The sequence below is a fragment of the Cucurbita maxima genome, unplaced genomic scaffold (assembly GCF_002738345.1).
Source record: "Cucurbita maxima cultivar Rimu unplaced genomic scaffold, Cmax_1.0 Cma_Scf00014, whole genome shotgun sequence".
NCBI lineage: Eukaryota > Viridiplantae > Streptophyta > Magnoliopsida > Cucurbitales > Cucurbitaceae > Cucurbita > Cucurbita maxima.
This window is the reverse complement of record NW_019272030.1, coordinates 4,737,130-4,752,627: the sequence shown is the minus strand read 5'-3', so window position 1 is coordinate 4,752,627 and position 15,498 is coordinate 4,737,130. Positions and strand designations below refer to the sequence as shown.

Below are 15,498 nucleotides of genomic sequence, written 5' to 3'. Positions count from 1 at the left end.
TAAAAAAAAAAAAAAAAAAAAAAAAGAACTCATGATATACCTAATTTATTTATTAGAAGCACAAAAGCAAGGACTTACCAGTACTGGCAGACCATTCCTCACTATGTATCGTTTGCTTTGAGAAATTGGCTGGATGAGGGAAAACAATAAATTTAATTAGATAAATTCCAGTCAATGATTTCCATGCATGTACAAAATGGAAAACTAAATTCTATCATAAATAAAGAAAGAAGTAACTATTACAAATTGTTGTTTCTCTCGAAGTCCAAGATCACCAAATAAGCACTGGACCTCTGGTTCACTTTCAGTCTACATAGACTCAAGAAAATAGTTCAGCTAATTCAAAAGTGCAGAAAATTTTGAGACAGTTCAAAAAATTGAAGATAAGCCCTAGTGAAGAAAAATGCTAGTCAAATTATTGTCAAGGAAGCTTGCCATTGTATTGGCTCCTTCATCCAGATAAGTCCATTGTATGAGACGCTTCTTAGCTTTCCTCCAGCTCTTCCATCCGCTTCAAGCACCGTAACATTGAAGCCATGCGCTTTCAATTTGTAGGCTGCAGCGAGCCCACTTAACCATGATACACACAAAATCAAAGTGAGAAACAATATTATTGAAAAAGAACAAAACAATGGAATCACGTGAGAGCTTTCAGGAATTTTTTGAAGCATCGATATTCCATCTCATTCCAGAACCTCTCTATTCCTAAAATTTCTTTGGTTTATGCGGATTCAGATATGTCATAGCAAAGGATCTAATTGCACAATTCTACAGGATTTTAGCTTTGTCTTTGAACCACCTCCTGTGAGCGCTTCAAGCAGCCACTCATCAATACGTTTTGGTAAGCAAAGAGACGAGTCAAAAGAGATCAAAATAAAGAGCCACCCTTCAACTGTAAAAGGAAAGAACACTAATGAAGAGATGATCAACTATTTCTCCATCTCGTCACACAATTCTAAAGGATTTTAGCTTCGACTTTCCGAGTCAACACTAAATAAAAACAAATAGACAACATTATAAACTTCCATCAAACTAAATCTTCATAAACATAAATGCAATTAAATTATCGAACTATCATTACCCAACTCAAAAATTAGTACATAAACTTTATTTCAGTGCCTCATCAGTAACAACACCGCCCCATAAGCAGAAGCTAGAAAAAAGTAGGATATGGGAGATAACAACATACACACCTAACACCAGCGCCAACAACAGCCACCCTTTTTCTGGAGGCTACAAAATCGAAGAAGATTCAAAGAATTAAGCTATATCCAGCAAATTTAGCTCAAAAAGGAAAGCATGATCTACATAGCTACAGAAACTGCTAACAAAACGTATTTACAAAACTTGTGAAAGATATTTTGAGGAGAAAAGGAAAATTTCTGCAGACTCGTATAGCAAGAAAGTTGCTGATAGTTACATTGTGAGGACTTCATAGTACAATCCAATTACAGAATGACGATAATTACAAAAATGATTAGTTTCTCGATGATCAATGCAATCAAGTGAGGATGTGCTTAGCGAGAGAGAGAGAGAGAGAGAGACTTCGCTGGTCTTGTTTGGCTGGCGAGGCCATGCCTGTGTAGCTTGGTTAAGCTGATGCTCTGTCAAAGTTCTTCAAAATAAGAGATAAACTGTATAGTACACAGGAAATGCCGCCGGTTTCTTTCGAATGGGCCATTGATGTTAATGGATTATTGACGTCAATATTAATGGGCCATTGATGCAATATAAATGGGATGGGCCTATGACGTCAATATTAATGGAATGGGCCGAAGACGTCAAATTAATGGGCTGCTGTTGTCAATATAATGGGCCGTTGACGTCAATATTCATGGGCCATTGACGTCAATATAATTGGGATGGGCGGTTGACGTAAATATTAATGGAATGGGCCTCAGACGTCAAAATTAATGGGCCGTCGACTTCAATATCAATGGACCGTTAGTGTCAATTTTAATGGGCCTTTGACGTCAATACAATTGGGATGAGCCGTTGACGTAAATATTAATGGAATGGGCCGAACACGTCAATATTAATCGACCATTAGACGTCAATATTAATGGGGCGTTGAAGTCAATAATAATGGGCCGTTTACGTAATAATAATGGGCCGTTGTTGTCAATTTAAATGGGCCTTTGACTAATTGGGATCGGCCGTTGACGTTAATATAATGGAATGGGCCGTTGACGTCAATATTAATGTGCAGTTGACGTCGATATTAATGGGCCGTTTACGTCAATTTTAATGGTCCATTGACGTCAATATTAATGTGCCATATGACTTGGGCTCAGTTCCAAATGTAGCAGCTTTTTGGGCCGTAAGACTTGGGCTCAGTTCCGAAAGTAGCATTTTGTTGGGCCGGACATGGCGCTGAGTCCAGAAAATCCAGTTGGGCCTTATGACTTGGGCTCAGTTTCAAATGTAGCAGCTTGTTGGGCCGAACATAGCGCTGAGTCCAGAAGATGTAGTTGGGCCGTTATGACTTGGGCAGTCCCTTCTTCTGCCGATCTGGTATTCACCGTTCGGATTCTGACTTTACACGAAAGAAAGGACTGATCGAGAAGTAGAAGCTTCATCCCAATTTCTTCTCTAAAAGATACTCCTCCTGCAGCTGCTACAGCCACTGTTCGACTTCTGCTACGAGCTTCCATTACCCGACCACGGCTCCGGGAAGACAGAAAGATTGTTTTTTTGGTAGAAATAGGAAGAAAAAGGGAGAAAGAGAATCTAGGTTTGTAAAAATAGGAGACATTTAAATAGTTTCTCGCAAATATTCTTCTCAAAACTAAAACCCTTCATCAAGCGAGAAGCGACTCCTCCGAGAGGTGACGACGGTGAACTGCCTAGCGACTGAACTGTGAGTGCATCGACGACAGTTTGACTTCTCTTCATTGTCATGGAATTTGTAAGTTGATTCTCAATGTCTGCGATATTAGTTCAGTGCTTTCATACATGTGAATTCATGGAAAGTAAACAAACTTCGTTTAGTTTTTTTATTTGTATTATTTTCCGGTTTCAGACTTGTTTAAGCAGAGGTGGATTCTTCTATTTCCCACCATGTCATATGCTCGAGGTCTGTGGGTTTCGAATCCAATTTGACTGCCCTATGGACTTTTCAGCTCTCCCTATCTTCTCCCCTGTTCCTCTTGATTTTGATGTTATTTCAGACGAAGAATTATCAACTCATCCGGGCAATGGTTCTTTCAATTTGGAAAATGTATCTGAGGAAAAAATTGAAAAGCCACTTGATGTGGGTTCTTTGATAAAAGCAGAGCCTTGGTACAAAATCATTAAGAACTTGCGCCTCTGGAACCTCTCTTTCACTGATATTGTTTTGATTTCTAGTCCAATGGGCATGTTAGGACTTCCCTTTTTGACCCGACAGAAGGGTTTCTCTGCAAAGGTAGATGATAGCATTTTATTTGCACTTGATGCTGTGTAAATTAGGTCACTATAAGTTTCACAGTTACGGAGAAAACTTGATTTTTCATTGACTTGCCGTAGATATATGCGACGGAAGCAACAGCAAGACTTGGAAAAATGATGATGGATGACCTTGTTGCAATGCATATGGAATTCAAACAGTTTTATGGATCTGAAGATGATGCCACCCCGCAGTGGATGAGGCAGGAAGAGCTAGAGCTGCTTCATCATGCGCTAAAAGAAGTGGCATTTGGGCAGGACGAAGCAGATCTTGGCGGTTGGATGCCCATGTACAGGTAAATTAGTTATTTAGCTTGGATGACTTCTTTCAATTGGAATTAATTTTTGTAATTTTTGGAAATTAGTTATTTAGCTTGGATGCCCACATATATTACTGCTCTCTTTCTCTCTTGCTAACCATCAGGTTTTGGGTTCTCTCTTGTTTATCGGGTATTATTTTCCTCTCGTTGCTTCTGCTGTGGGAATATATGTGGGAATCGTTTCAGAGTTGTGTAAGCACCAATGGCCTGTTATGAAACGAAGATGCCTTTGTTTTCTTTTGGTTTCCTAACTATAGTTTTGGTCTTATGAAACTTGTGTTTTCTCCTCTCTCAACTTGGGTTTTGATCATATGTATGTTGCCTTTCAATGTATTTCACAAGTTAATTACCAAAGATACTAAGTAAGGAACTTGCGATGTTCTAAAACAACTAGTATCAATGCATTTGTGCTCTCACTCGTAGTTCATAAATGTGTTTGCATGTAATAAAGGAACTTTTTCTCAGTGCAGCTGACGTTAAGGATTGCATGAAGAAGGTTGAAACTGTTAGATACGGGGAAGAAGCATGCTATAACGGTGCACTAGTTATAAAGGCACTCAGCTGCGGTCTTGAAATTGGCGCTTGTAACTGGACCATTAATGGCCCAAAGAGAGACATTGCATATATTTCAAGTTCCATCTTTTCTTCCTCCAATGCAATGAATTTTGATTACCTTGCTCTTCAGGGGGAGACAATTATTTATTCTGATTTCTCATCTGTGGAATCTATGAATGACATATTGAACGATACAAGTGGCTCACTTACAGAAAACTTAATGGCGCTCAGGTATCATATGCTCCAACTTTGAAATTGTATCTTGCACTACAAATCTAGTCTTCCTAAACATAAATATTTTTTTTCCCCACTCTTTTGAATAATTCATCAAATATTTCCCTGAGGGTATGTTTTTGCGTTGTACTTATTAGTAGAAATGAGGAAACTCTGGCAAATTTATTGAGTGATCCTGCTGAGAGCGTGGGGGAATCAGAAAAACTGTCTTTTATCTGTTCATGTGCTATCCAATCTGTTGAATCTGGAGGTTCAGTCCTTATTCCTATCAATCGACTTGGTGTAACCCTGCAACTTCTAGAGCAGATATCAGCTTCACTAGATTGTTCAAATCTGAAGGTTAGTAAACTATTTTTGAAGAAATTAAGTAGTCCCACGTATCTTGTTATTCTTTTAGAAACCCATCAATAGTTGATATCCTATGCTAGCTGATTGGGCAAAGTTTGAGTAATTGACATGTAAGAGCTTAGAGGACAATGGGGGCATATATCATCAGAGTATGAAGCTTAGTTTATATATTTGTTGGTTGCTTTCTTTATACCCAATATGCAATTAAATTGTGTAGGTTCCTATATATTTGATTTCTTCTGTAGCTGAGGAGTTGTTGGCATTAGCCAATGTTATACCAGAATGGTTATGCAAGCAAAGACAAGAAAAGGTTTGAATTTGTTTGTTTAATGGTTTCAATCTACTTGGAGCGTTTAGTCGAATTAGATCGATATAATATTGCTCTCACACAATTGGTTGGTGTTGCAGTTATTTTCTGGAGAGCCAATGTTTGCATTTGTCGATCTCCTTAAAGAGAAAAAGCTTCACGCCTTTCCTGCAGTTCATTCACCCAAATTATTGTATGATTTAGTCTAAGCTTTCTTCTCACCTTCATACGCAAATGCAGCAATCTATAAATTTCGTGCTAATCACATGTACTCTCAACTTTTCAATTTTTTCAATTTTCGTTTAGATTTTTTAAAATCCGAAGTATTTAAGATGAATACTTGGGAATGTTGGACCATCTATTATGTGCCTATGAAGTCTTTTCTTATCCTGCCAGTTTTCAGAATTAGAGATCCAAGGTGGTCGGATATGAACTGGTTTATTCTGTGGAGTGAATAACTATTTGTAAACCTTGTACAAAAAAGTTATGTTTATTAAATAATTATTAACACCTTAGACACGAACTTGTACGAATTATTTTGGTTTTGAACCATGATCAACTTTGAGAATTTGACTGTGTGTGTAGAATAAACTGGCAGGAACCATGTGTTGTATTTTGTCCTCACTGGAGCTTACGACTTGGTCCGGTGGTCCATTTGCTTCGACGTTGGTGCGGGGATCCCAGCTCGTTACTTGTTCTAGAGGTGCTTGTAATCACTTAATATTTCTTTTTACTTTCCAAGAGTACATATCTTCAGTGGCTTTGATGTTAATGGGAACATATAATATGCAGAAGGGACTTGATGCTGAGCTTGCTCTCTTACCGTTTAGGCCAATGAGTATGAAGGTCCTTCAATGTGCATTCCTATCTGGTATAAAGTATGGTTCATGTTTCTCCTCGTTTTCTCTCCTATCCATTATTCTTGTGCACATACAGATGGGATTGCTTTTTTTGCTTCAATATGCTTGGTCTCCCACTTCGAACTCTCCCCCTCCCCCCGCGCCTCCTCAGTAAAAGAAATCTGATACCATCTTCTAAAATCAATATTTCTGCCTGAAGATAAGATTAAAGTTCACTTGTGTGTAATAGACTAAAAAGACTTGGAGCTCTCAAACAATTGTTTGTTGGATTCCAGTAGGGTTGAGAGCTTCTAATAGGACTTGGCATGAAGTGAGACCAAAACTAATATTTTCTCTTGGTTTTTCCTCAAGGTTTTGAACTTGTGGAATTCTTGAGTTATATTGGTTAGTTTGCTTATTTTGTGTGCTTGTATATCCTATTTGAAGGTTGGACAAGGTACGACCGTTGCTGAAGGTCTTGCAGCCAAAAGTTGTTATGGTAGTATAGTCATTTACTCATTATCTCCCATTATTCTTTTTGAGTTTATATATTTTCTGGACCTACATTTGCGTCCCCCTGTGTTTTACTTGATGTAGCTTCCTGAGAATTTGAGCCGGCTGATCAATACAAATACAGAATCATGCACCGTCTTTTCGTACTCTGAAGGCGAAACCTTACGTGTACCAAACTTGAAAGACAGTTTAGAATTAGAGATTGCCCCGGACTTGGCTATGAGTTTCTGTTGGCGAAAGTTGCAGCAAGGAAATATAGACATCGCAAGGTTGAAAGGAGAGCTCTCATTAAACTGTGGGAAATTCAAGTTGTTCCCTGAAAATGCGCACGTAGCCACAGATCAGAGGCCACTAATACACTGGGGTCAGCCAGATTTGAAAAAGCTTCTGAATGTGTTATCAAAAATGGGTATTGAGGGATCTCTGCAGCAATCCGATGCCGAGTCGAGCAACGTTGGTGTGATACGCATACACGATCCAACTGAGGCTGTGATAGAAATCCAAGATTCAAGGACTATAATTAGTGTTGCTGATAAGACATTATGTGCTCGAATTTTCGACGCTGTAGATAGCATCTTGAATGGAGTTTAGTAAGGACTCGGCCATTCTTAGCAAATGTCACCTTGCATTGGACGGGCATGGCAGTAAGAGATGAAGTTTGAACTGCAATGGCATGGCGAAGTTTTGTGTAAAAGATCCATTTATATGGCTGTGAATACAACCAAGGGGAACAAATGATTCTAGAAATGTTCAAGGTAGCTTAGGATTGTATGTGGCTGTGATTGATGAAACTGCAGATACCTGAATTTTTGTGTTCAGTGTAAATTTTGACTAATTTTGTAAGTTATTCAAATTCCAGAGAATTTTGTAGCCCGTTTTGATTGAACAGGAAGAATATATTTTTGAGAAGAACTCAATGAAGGTGATGAAAAAATCAAGACCTTGCTGTCGTGGGGTATGATGAAGGAATTATATTCATCCAACCATCTTGTGTTTTGGATTATAAAATTATTCTAAGATGATGGACCCAATAGAATAATTGAGAATTTTATTACCTTAAAAGTCTTGTAAAAGTTGTCAGACTTGTTTTAAAGAAAATGGTTGAATGAAAAATTAACGATTATAGATTCAATTTAACTGCATTCGATAGTTTCGACATTCTACTCAGTCACGTTTCAATATAATTTAATATAATTTGCATATACCTTGCCCGTTTCAATATCATTTGCATATATATAATTTGCATAATTAAAATATGTATAAAAAGTAATTAACCTGAGATGCATCATCCACTCACTTTTCAAAAAGTATATTTTCTTTTAAAAACTTTTTATATGATTATAATTACCATTGTATTCTAGTAATTCCAGTGGAGAATATTCATTAATATTATCATTTAAAGTTGATTATCTAATTAAGAATCACTTGTACAAGTAATTATTAATATTCTAATATTTTCTTGAGTATATAAATTGACAATGTAACAATTTTTAATAGAAAAATAATAACTAAAATAATTTTTTTTATTGGAAGACAAAAATAATAGTTATAAAAAAAATATGCCCCGAAATTAACTTGAAAGGAAATATTAATCACATCATTACTATAAAAAATGATGATGAAGAAGACAAGAACGTGACAAGAAAACAAAGCTAAAAATCCACGGTACATACATACATATAATATATATATATATATATGTATGTATGTATGTATGTATTATCTTGCTTCATAAGACATGCATGGCTCAGAGTCGGGACCTCCCGAAGTGGATGAAAATGGATTGAACATTGAACTTAAAGGAAAAATTGAGTCATGAATTTGAGTTGGGAAAGAAAAATGTAAAAACTATATTATGGTATACACAGAAACAGGAAATGTGGCGACGTTGCAGAGTTCGAGATTTAAAGATGTTACAGTTTATGTACTTTTTTTTTGTTTGTTTGTTGGTTTGGTTGGTTGCATTAATGAGCGATGATTCGATCCAAGTTCGTGGTTGGTTGCTTGGTGACCCATAATGCTCTCGCTACTGCCTTCTTTATTGCATATTTTATTACCTATTTAGACTTACACTTTTGGGTGCCAACTCCCATCCTTCATGCTAGCTGATACAGTCAAACACATAACTAAGAAATGAGATTCTTAATTAAACAATGATATTATTGTTATTATTATTGAAGGATATGGATATATACCTACTATTCCAGTATTTGGTTCCTTAAATTCTACTTTAACAGCTTTATTTGATGCTTTTTAAGTTTATTATTATAATTCACAATTTTCAAAATGTTTAAACACAATGTCCCTATCATGGGGTTGGAGAGGGAAGGCATTGATTAGGAGGAGTTTTAGTTTGGTAAGCAAAAGAAAAGAAAACAAAAAGGTGGGTTTAGGGTTTGATTGGGTAAGAGTTTAGGGGACTTAGAAATGGTACCTCAAATTTCAATAAAAATCCTCTGGAAGAAAAGGAGCCAAAGTGAGAGCGGCTTTGACGTCTAGTTTCCATGCAAATCCACCGCGGTTCAATCTCCAGGCATCACAGGGCACCACTTTGGAGTCCTTTTCCATTTCGGTGTCTCTTTTGAACTGCAGCTTTATTTGGCAGCTAAATACTCGGCTGGTCATACCCAGTTTTGGGTTTGATATCAACCACACCGCTACTTCTGCTGCTCCTGACTCACTCCCGCTTCTCGTTTGCTCTTGCCTTTGCCTTTTTTGCCTTACCATCCTCTTGAATGCCTTGTTCAACCACTCCACTCTATTCATCCCGTTCGATACGAACCCTGGACACGTGTCCTCATCTAGATTCTTTATCCTCTCCTCGTCCGTGCACCCTATCTCTCCCTCCTCCACTTCCAGATCCATGCATGCCTCCCTCACGCATTCCACCGTTACCCACAACTCCAACGCTCCACGTTTCGGATCTGATACCAATACTACGTCGTTTTCCATCCTCCCAACTTCCCTTTTCTTCTCCGACCACTCAGATCTGCCGCCACCGCCAACCAACTCTATATGTCGCTCCGGTAGCAGTTGCAGTGTCGTCGTCGTCGGCGGCGCCGTACGATCCACGAACTCGCCGTTTTTGTTACCGTCGGTACTGCCGGTGGTGTTTCTCGTAGTTTTCTTCTTCCTATTATATCTCCTAACCCTAACGTACTTCCTCTTCGTCCGTGGTTTGGAAATCGAGGAGGTCTTACTGTCCACTGACGATGTACCAAGGGAAACAGAGCCTCCGACGACAGGCTTAGGCGCAATCGGGCGGAATCTCATCATTATCGGATGGATAATCGTCTTACCACAAGATCCAAGCATGGGGCGCGCCGCTGCTCCACCACCATCCATAACGAAGAAACAAAAACAAAAGAAGAAAGAAAAGATAAGCGGAGTTAAGGCATCGCGTTTTGGAGTGTGACAGAGAGAGCCATGTTGTTGATGATGATAATAGAGATAGAAGGAGAAAAACCAGAGAAAAGCAAAAGAAAGCACAGTAGTAAGGGTGAGAGAATTCAAGGGAAAAAAGAAAAAAGGACACGTGGCTGTATGGCTAGGAAACAGAAACAGTGACGCGACGTTAATTGGTTGAATATGTTTTCTAATAGAGGTGGGACCCAGCAGGAGAAAGATGCAAATCTGGTAGCAAATTGGGTTCTGTTTGGGGAAGTGGGGACCACGGAGAACCAATAGGAATTGAGGGAGTGTCAAGCACTGCCGAAAGGTAGGGCACACGTGGCTGGCCTTGGGGGAAGCGTAATGTTCCGTGAAGCGTGAAGTGGGAAGCTCCCTTTTTTTTAATATTTATTTTTAGTTGGTAGGTTCCAGAGAGCCAACACGTGGTTGTTCGGTATTAGACAGAATTGGCAGCCGATCGCACTCCTCCGCGCGTGTGAGATACGGGAGATGAGATATTTGAGGGTGGGAGCGCGTACGGTGAGACGCGCGTGGAGCGGGAGTTGGGAGATGGGGACGCGTGGAGGGTGGGATTTGGGGGAGGATCTAGGAAAAGATTTAGGAGGAGTTTGGGGGGGTTGGACAAAAAATGGAGCGATGGGATTGGTCCTTCACGCACACCCATGTGCCGCTTATTGCTATTCAATCCATGCCACTTTATTCCTTCCCTAAATCCATCTTTTCAACCCTGAGCCAATTAACCATTTAGACATCAAATTAATTAACCCAAATATCAACCTCAAATCGAATTAACCATATTTCTTTTAAAATTAAATCAAATCATCAAGTTCTTAATACTCGTTCCCAATAATATAGATATATATACATATATTACTGTATCAATCAGAAGAAATATTTTCATAAAAGTTATTCTAATATTACATATATCAAGAGGGACACGCTGAGTTCATGAATAATTCCATTTATTGGGCCCCATTGCGAAAGAAGAGCATCACTTTACATGCAATTATTCATCCTCTTCTTGGACGAGGATGAACATGTTTGGCGGTGGCAATGAGCCACAGGCTTTCTCGAGGGAGACTAGTGAAGAATGTTGTCTTTGACAGAGTAACTGAACATCCAGTAGCCGATGAGGGCGACGACAAAGTAGGCACCAATGACACCTCTCCACATGGGGCCTTTTGGATGGCTTATCGGGAATGGAAGGGATTGTGGTCTGAATCTCCAGCACCACGTTGTGGCCTGTGTATGCCAGAGCGTGTACAGTGCCACCACTCACGACACTACCAGCCTCGTCACGCCAGTCCCCACCCCAGTGAAGCCATGGCGGACCGGAGGATGAGCACGCCAGCGCCAACCGTGGGCGTCACGTTGTGGAAAGGGGAGTACCACCATTTTACATTCCTTGACGATGTGATTACAAGCCAGTCAACTATCGCCAGGGTCCCACTCCTATGTATGGACCAAGATTTCATCACTACATAAATGACGACTTTATATTATTAAGTATTTTTATGAGTTCAATAATAGAAGCACCTATTGTAAAAGCAAACAAACTCACAAACGACTAGAGATCAGTCGCTTTCAGAAAAGATTGAGCAAGTTACAAGCCATTTCAGTAAGTTACTTGAAGTTGACTCTCTCTCTTAGCTATTGAAATCATATAATCCAACCACTGTGTTATACTTATACATCAGACAGTTTGGCACTTACTACTCAGTTTAATCCTCTTCTTCTACGTTAAGTCCTGACAGCGACTTCGCTCGTCTCCCGTCTTGTTCTCGTAGTCTACGTTACCGAAACCACTGGAAGCTTGTAACTCTGGCTCTGCTGCTGCTTGCTAACTGTGGTCTTCCCAATTAGGCTTCCTGCACCAAAACAGAAATACTGGCTCCTCAACTTCCTATCCACTGAGCCTTGTTTCTTGAGATTCGGTGTTTGGTTGTCAATGGCTTGGTTTGAACAAGATGGGCCTGCACCATCACTGTCAAAACAAATGCCCTTCAGTTTATCTACTGACCCCGGTGAAGAAAGTGATGATTTTGAAAATGAGCTAGACCGGGATCGATGGGGAATGACTATGTGTGGCATGCCTTGAGCCACTCCGCGCATTAGACCAGTAGCATGTTTCTTCTTAGCAGACGGGCTCGATTGATTGCTCCTAACTGAAAGTGTTCGTTTGTTGTTGGGAAGAGCCAATGGCTTTGAAAACCTTTGCCTTAAAGGGGGTGGAGCTTCATCTGAACTGCTGTATTTCTTCTGTGATTCTTCAATGGAGCCCTCATCCATTTGCTTCTTTGACGTCTCACTTTTCTTCTTGTCTTTGACTCGAGGCCAATGGAAGACACTTTTCAATCGTTGAGCTGCAGAGTTTACAGAACCAGATTTCTTAATAGTTGATGAAGTGTTGGGATTCTCATTTGTTGAATCGTATGGACTAAACTCAACTGAGGAAGAGCTCATTCCTGCACTGCCATGATCCGGTATGATATCCGACACATTCTCAATGCCTGTATACAACAATATTTCATTGTCCGAGACTCGAAAACAGGTCCCAGGACTGCTTCCAATTTCCTGCATCTTCATCCGTGAAGCTATGGCCTTTCTCATTTTATAGTCATGACAACCAAACATTCCTCCAGCTGAAATCAGCTGCCTTATTAATATGTCGGCTGATGCAGAATGTGTAATTTGTTTAAGATAATCAAGCGGCGTCATGCTATCCATGTCTCGAACGTTCAAGTCAATGGACCGAGCAGTCATCAAAAGTTGTACGAGATCAGAGTGAACATTCCCAATGGCAGCCATGTGAAGAGCAGTCCTTCCATCGTTGTTTCTGGCATTGATAATGGCATCCATGTTATGAACTTTGCCACAAATCACATTCTTCAGAAGATCAATTTGTCGGTCAAGTCGACGAAAAGCAGGAGTTTGGAAGCCAGAAATGGCTTTATGCAAAAAAGTTTCACCAGCTTTGTTTCTTAGAGAGATGGATGAGGGAGATGCTGCAATAAGAGCCTCAACTGCAGCCAATTGGCCCCTGCAAGCAGCAATATGCAAGGCTGTGTTTCCCTGATGATCTATGGATTTGATGATAGGGAAAGTTTGGACAAGATATTTAACCACCTGCAATAGTCAACAATGTTTCAGTTCTCACATACAGTAGCCAAACAATTCCATTGATGTCGGGAAGAATTTTGCAAGAGAGATTTTGTAGCGTGAGATACACTTTGTAAACTCTTTGATTACCGTGATTGACTACTATCCATAGATGTAGGGGAATTTCTTCTCTCCAAACCATGTAAATTTTTGTGTCTTTTTATTTAATTTTTATTTATGAGTGTGTGAGTGCAATCGATCTTTCTCCTACTTCCGCTACAACAATTGAGTATCAGAATTATTTTGTTATAGCATTTGGGTACAACAAATGGTATCAAAGCATTGAAGGGTGTGGCATTACGACACTAACATCAACTTCCTTCTTTTCATTCACTCCTAAAAGTTCTAACTTAACATACAAATCCCTGGCAATTTTATACTTATAATTTGCTAAAGATTCTCAATATGTATCAGATTACCATGGAGGTCTACTATGAACAATGATTACCTCGACTTGTCCTCTTCCAGCGGCTGCATGTAAAATTGTAGATCCTTGGGCATCTCTGCAAGCCAACACGTCGGAGCAATCCGCAAGAAGGTCCTTCAAAATCTTTAAGTTACCTCCTCTGGCGGCGGCATGAACACCTCTGTTCATCATTTCCCATTTATAAACCGCTGGAATCTCTCCGATATGCTCCTCCAAAATCCCATCTCTCCCGGTCGAGAATCTCGGGGAGACTGCAAAATCATATAGAATCCGAAATACTTCATTGTTCTTACTCCGGGCGGCGGCGTAGAGGATATCAGTGACCCCATATTCTCCTTCTCCGAAAACAAGTAAAGGGTTTCTCTGGAGCAGTTCTTGAACGAACCCCAAATCGCCTGCGGAAGCGGCGGTGTAAATCAACCACCCGCCATAGCCAGCCCGGATTAGGGAGTTTTTCCCCTTCTTTGATTCGGACTCCAGTAAGAGTTTTCGAGAGACCTCAGAGCGGCATTTTGCGACATCGTGATACTGTTCTTCGTCGTCCCAAACGGTCTCGAGGCGACGAATCCGGCGGAGAGATGTGAGTTTGATGAGGTGGTTACTGTCTAACCGAAGGAGCTCCCGGACCAAATCATAATGACCATTGGCAGCCGCCCAATCGATCGGAGAAGCGTACCACCACTGGTCGCCGGTGCTCTCCCACCGGAGCGGGAAATACGACGGAGGCATTAATAAGTAAATAAATAGCAGAAAGAGGCACAAAAAAGCCACAGATTGAAATCCCTTTAGAATATAAACAAAAAAATTGCGAGTTTTGAGAGAGACCCTCGATTAAATTAGCACAAAAAAAGGGAATTCAGAAGGAGAAAGACGAAACTGTTGGGCAGTGGAAGCGTTGGAAAAAGGTTGAAGACGAGAGATTTGGCGGGAAATCAAAGAAGATGACAGAGGGAGAAAGGGTGTGGAGCAGCCATTATTGGGAACAGAAAAAGCTTTGAATTCAGGAAAAAGGAATCAGGCCTTGTTTTTTTCCTTGGAAGAAAAAAAGCTCTGAACTAAGGTCGTAACGGTGAGGGAGATGGAAGCAAAACCAAATACTGGTAACTCCTCGAACAGATTTATGGCGTTTCAATGGCGGAAAATAACGCTGAATTTTAAATTGAAAATGAACGGCAAGACATTATAAATCTTAAAAAATTAACGGATATAAAATATTATAAATGTATAAACTAACCCAATTTACTCCCTAATAATTTATAGAAAGAAAATAAAGATAAAACGTATAATACATATGGAATTTGTAAATAATTTTTCACTGATTTAAAAGATAAGAAAATAATAAGTTATAAATTAAAAAATGTAAGAGACATAACCGTACCATTGACATTAGTAGCGATGTTGGAAGATGCAATGATGGAAGAAACAAGCAGAATCAGTGGGGGAGAGCGAGAAAAGCTTTTTTTCTTTTTCTTTTTTTAATATTTTTTGTGAAAATAAAAAAGAAAAGAAAAGAAAAGGAAGTAATGAGTAATAATAATGGACTTTTTTTCCCAAAAGAGATCTCACATCACACTTGCATTATTTGTTAATTTGATCTAAGTTTTAGTTAGAATACGGTGGATGTTTCTGATTTGATTCATATTTGGTTTCATGACAATATTTTTAAAAATTTTCTATTTCTCAGTTTGCAAAATTGTTTATGAGAAAGTTTTAAGACTCTGTTATTTTTTTTATCTATACAGTCTTGAATTCTAGCTAAAGGATTTTAAAATAGTTGTGGATTAATTATAAAATTAGTAGTTTAAAGGAAATGATGTGATTAAATGTATGTGCGAGGGGGGGAGAGGAAAATAAAGAGGAAGATTTGGTGTTGATTGGGGGAAGGGAATGGGGGGGTGGCCAAAGCCACGGCGAAAGCAAAAGAGAGAGAGGCATGTGAGTAAGCAGCTTTTAACTTTA

General features: G+C 39.4%; 4 protein-coding genes across 8 annotated transcripts in view; 1 reads left to right on the top strand and 3 right to left on the bottom strand.

Annotated features, from left to right (window-relative positions):
• LOC111488904 (protoporphyrinogen oxidase, chloroplastic/mitochondrial-like) overlaps positions 1–1,595 on the bottom strand; it is a 7,589-nt gene extending 5,994 nt beyond the window's left edge. The window contains 6 exon segments of the mRNA XM_023136843.1: positions 79–129; positions 244–309; positions 436–455; positions 458–570; positions 1,194–1,233; positions 1,546–1,595. Coding sequence (XP_022992611.1) covers positions 79–129; positions 244–309; positions 436–455; positions 458–570; positions 1,194–1,233; positions 1,546–1,576 — 321 coding nt within the window. The 5' untranslated portion in view covers positions 1,577–1,595.
• Positions 1,596–2,550: 955 nt separating this feature from the next.
• Positions 2,551–7,395, top strand: LOC111488899 (integrator complex subunit 9 homolog). 4 transcript variants are annotated; one of them, XM_023136832.1, is made up of 11 exons: positions 2,551–2,908; positions 3,023–3,406; positions 3,508–3,722; positions 4,212–4,532; positions 4,676–4,874; positions 5,101–5,193; positions 5,292–5,383; positions 5,776–5,893; positions 5,983–6,068; positions 6,477–6,528; positions 6,627–7,395. In XM_023136832.1, the coding sequence occupies exons 1-11, from the start codon at positions 2,900–2,902 to the stop codon at positions 7,131–7,133; spliced, it is 2,076 nt and encodes a 691-aa protein (XP_022992600.1). In that variant the 5' UTR covers positions 2,551–2,899; the 3' UTR covers positions 7,134–7,395. The 4 variants fall into 4 exon arrangements, with proteins under 4 accessions (XP_022992600.1, XP_022992599.1, XP_022992601.1 ...); XM_023136831.1 differs by having other exon boundaries at positions 4,673–4,874; XM_023136833.1 differs by lacking the exon at positions 5,292–5,383 and having other exon boundaries at positions 4,673–4,874; positions 5,966–6,068.
• Positions 7,396–8,161: 766 nt separating this feature from the next.
• Positions 8,162–10,141, bottom strand: LOC111488911. Of its 2 annotated transcripts, none has more exons than XM_023136851.1 (2): positions 8,977–10,141; positions 8,162–8,337 (listed from the first exon to the last, which is right to left on the bottom strand). In XM_023136851.1, the coding sequence occupies exon 1, from the start codon at positions 9,885–9,887 to the stop codon at positions 8,985–8,987; it is 903 nt and encodes a 300-aa protein (XP_022992619.1). In that variant the 5' UTR covers positions 9,888–10,141; the 3' UTR covers positions 8,162–8,337; positions 8,977–8,984. The 2 variants fall into 2 exon arrangements, with proteins under 2 accessions (XP_022992619.1, XP_022992618.1); XM_023136850.1 differs by lacking the exon at positions 8,162–8,337 and adding an exon at positions 8,404–8,647 and having other exon boundaries at positions 8,977–10,140.
• A 1,285-nt stretch (positions 10,142–11,426) lies between these two features.
• Positions 11,427–14,687, bottom strand: LOC111488900 (serine/threonine-protein phosphatase 6 regulatory ankyrin repeat subunit C-like). The gene is made up of 2 exons (XM_023136835.1): positions 13,561–14,687; positions 11,427–13,079 (listed from the first exon to the last, which is right to left on the bottom strand). Exons 1-2 carry the CDS (start codon positions 14,266–14,268, stop codon positions 11,742–11,744), a joined length of 2,046 nt encoding a protein of 681 aa, XP_022992603.1. The 5' UTR covers positions 14,269–14,687; the 3' UTR covers positions 11,427–11,741.
• Between the last annotated feature and the right edge of the window lie 811 nt (positions 14,688–15,498).

Coding starts and splice junctions, on each gene's coding strand:
- LOC111488899 (XM_023136831.1), top strand. Junction 3,407..3,507: donor AGAAGGGTTTCTCTGCAAAG/GTAGATGATAGC, acceptor GACTTGCCGTAG/ATATATGCGACGGAAGCAAC. Junction 6,529..6,626: donor TGCAGCCAAAAGTTGTTATG/GTAGTATAGTCA, acceptor TACTTGATGTAG/CTTCCTGAGAATTTGAGCCG.
- LOC111488911 (XM_023136851.1), bottom strand. CDS start 9,887: ATGGATGGTGGTGGAGCAGCGGCGCGCCCCATGCTTGGATCTTGTGGT.
- LOC111488900 (XM_023136835.1), bottom strand. CDS start 14,268: ATGCCTCCGTCGTATTTCCCGCTCCGGTGGGAGAGCACCGGCGACCAG. Junction 13,080..13,560: donor CTGGAAGAGGACAAGTCGAG/GTAATCATTGTT, acceptor TGACTATTGCAG/GTGGTTAAATATCTTGTCCA.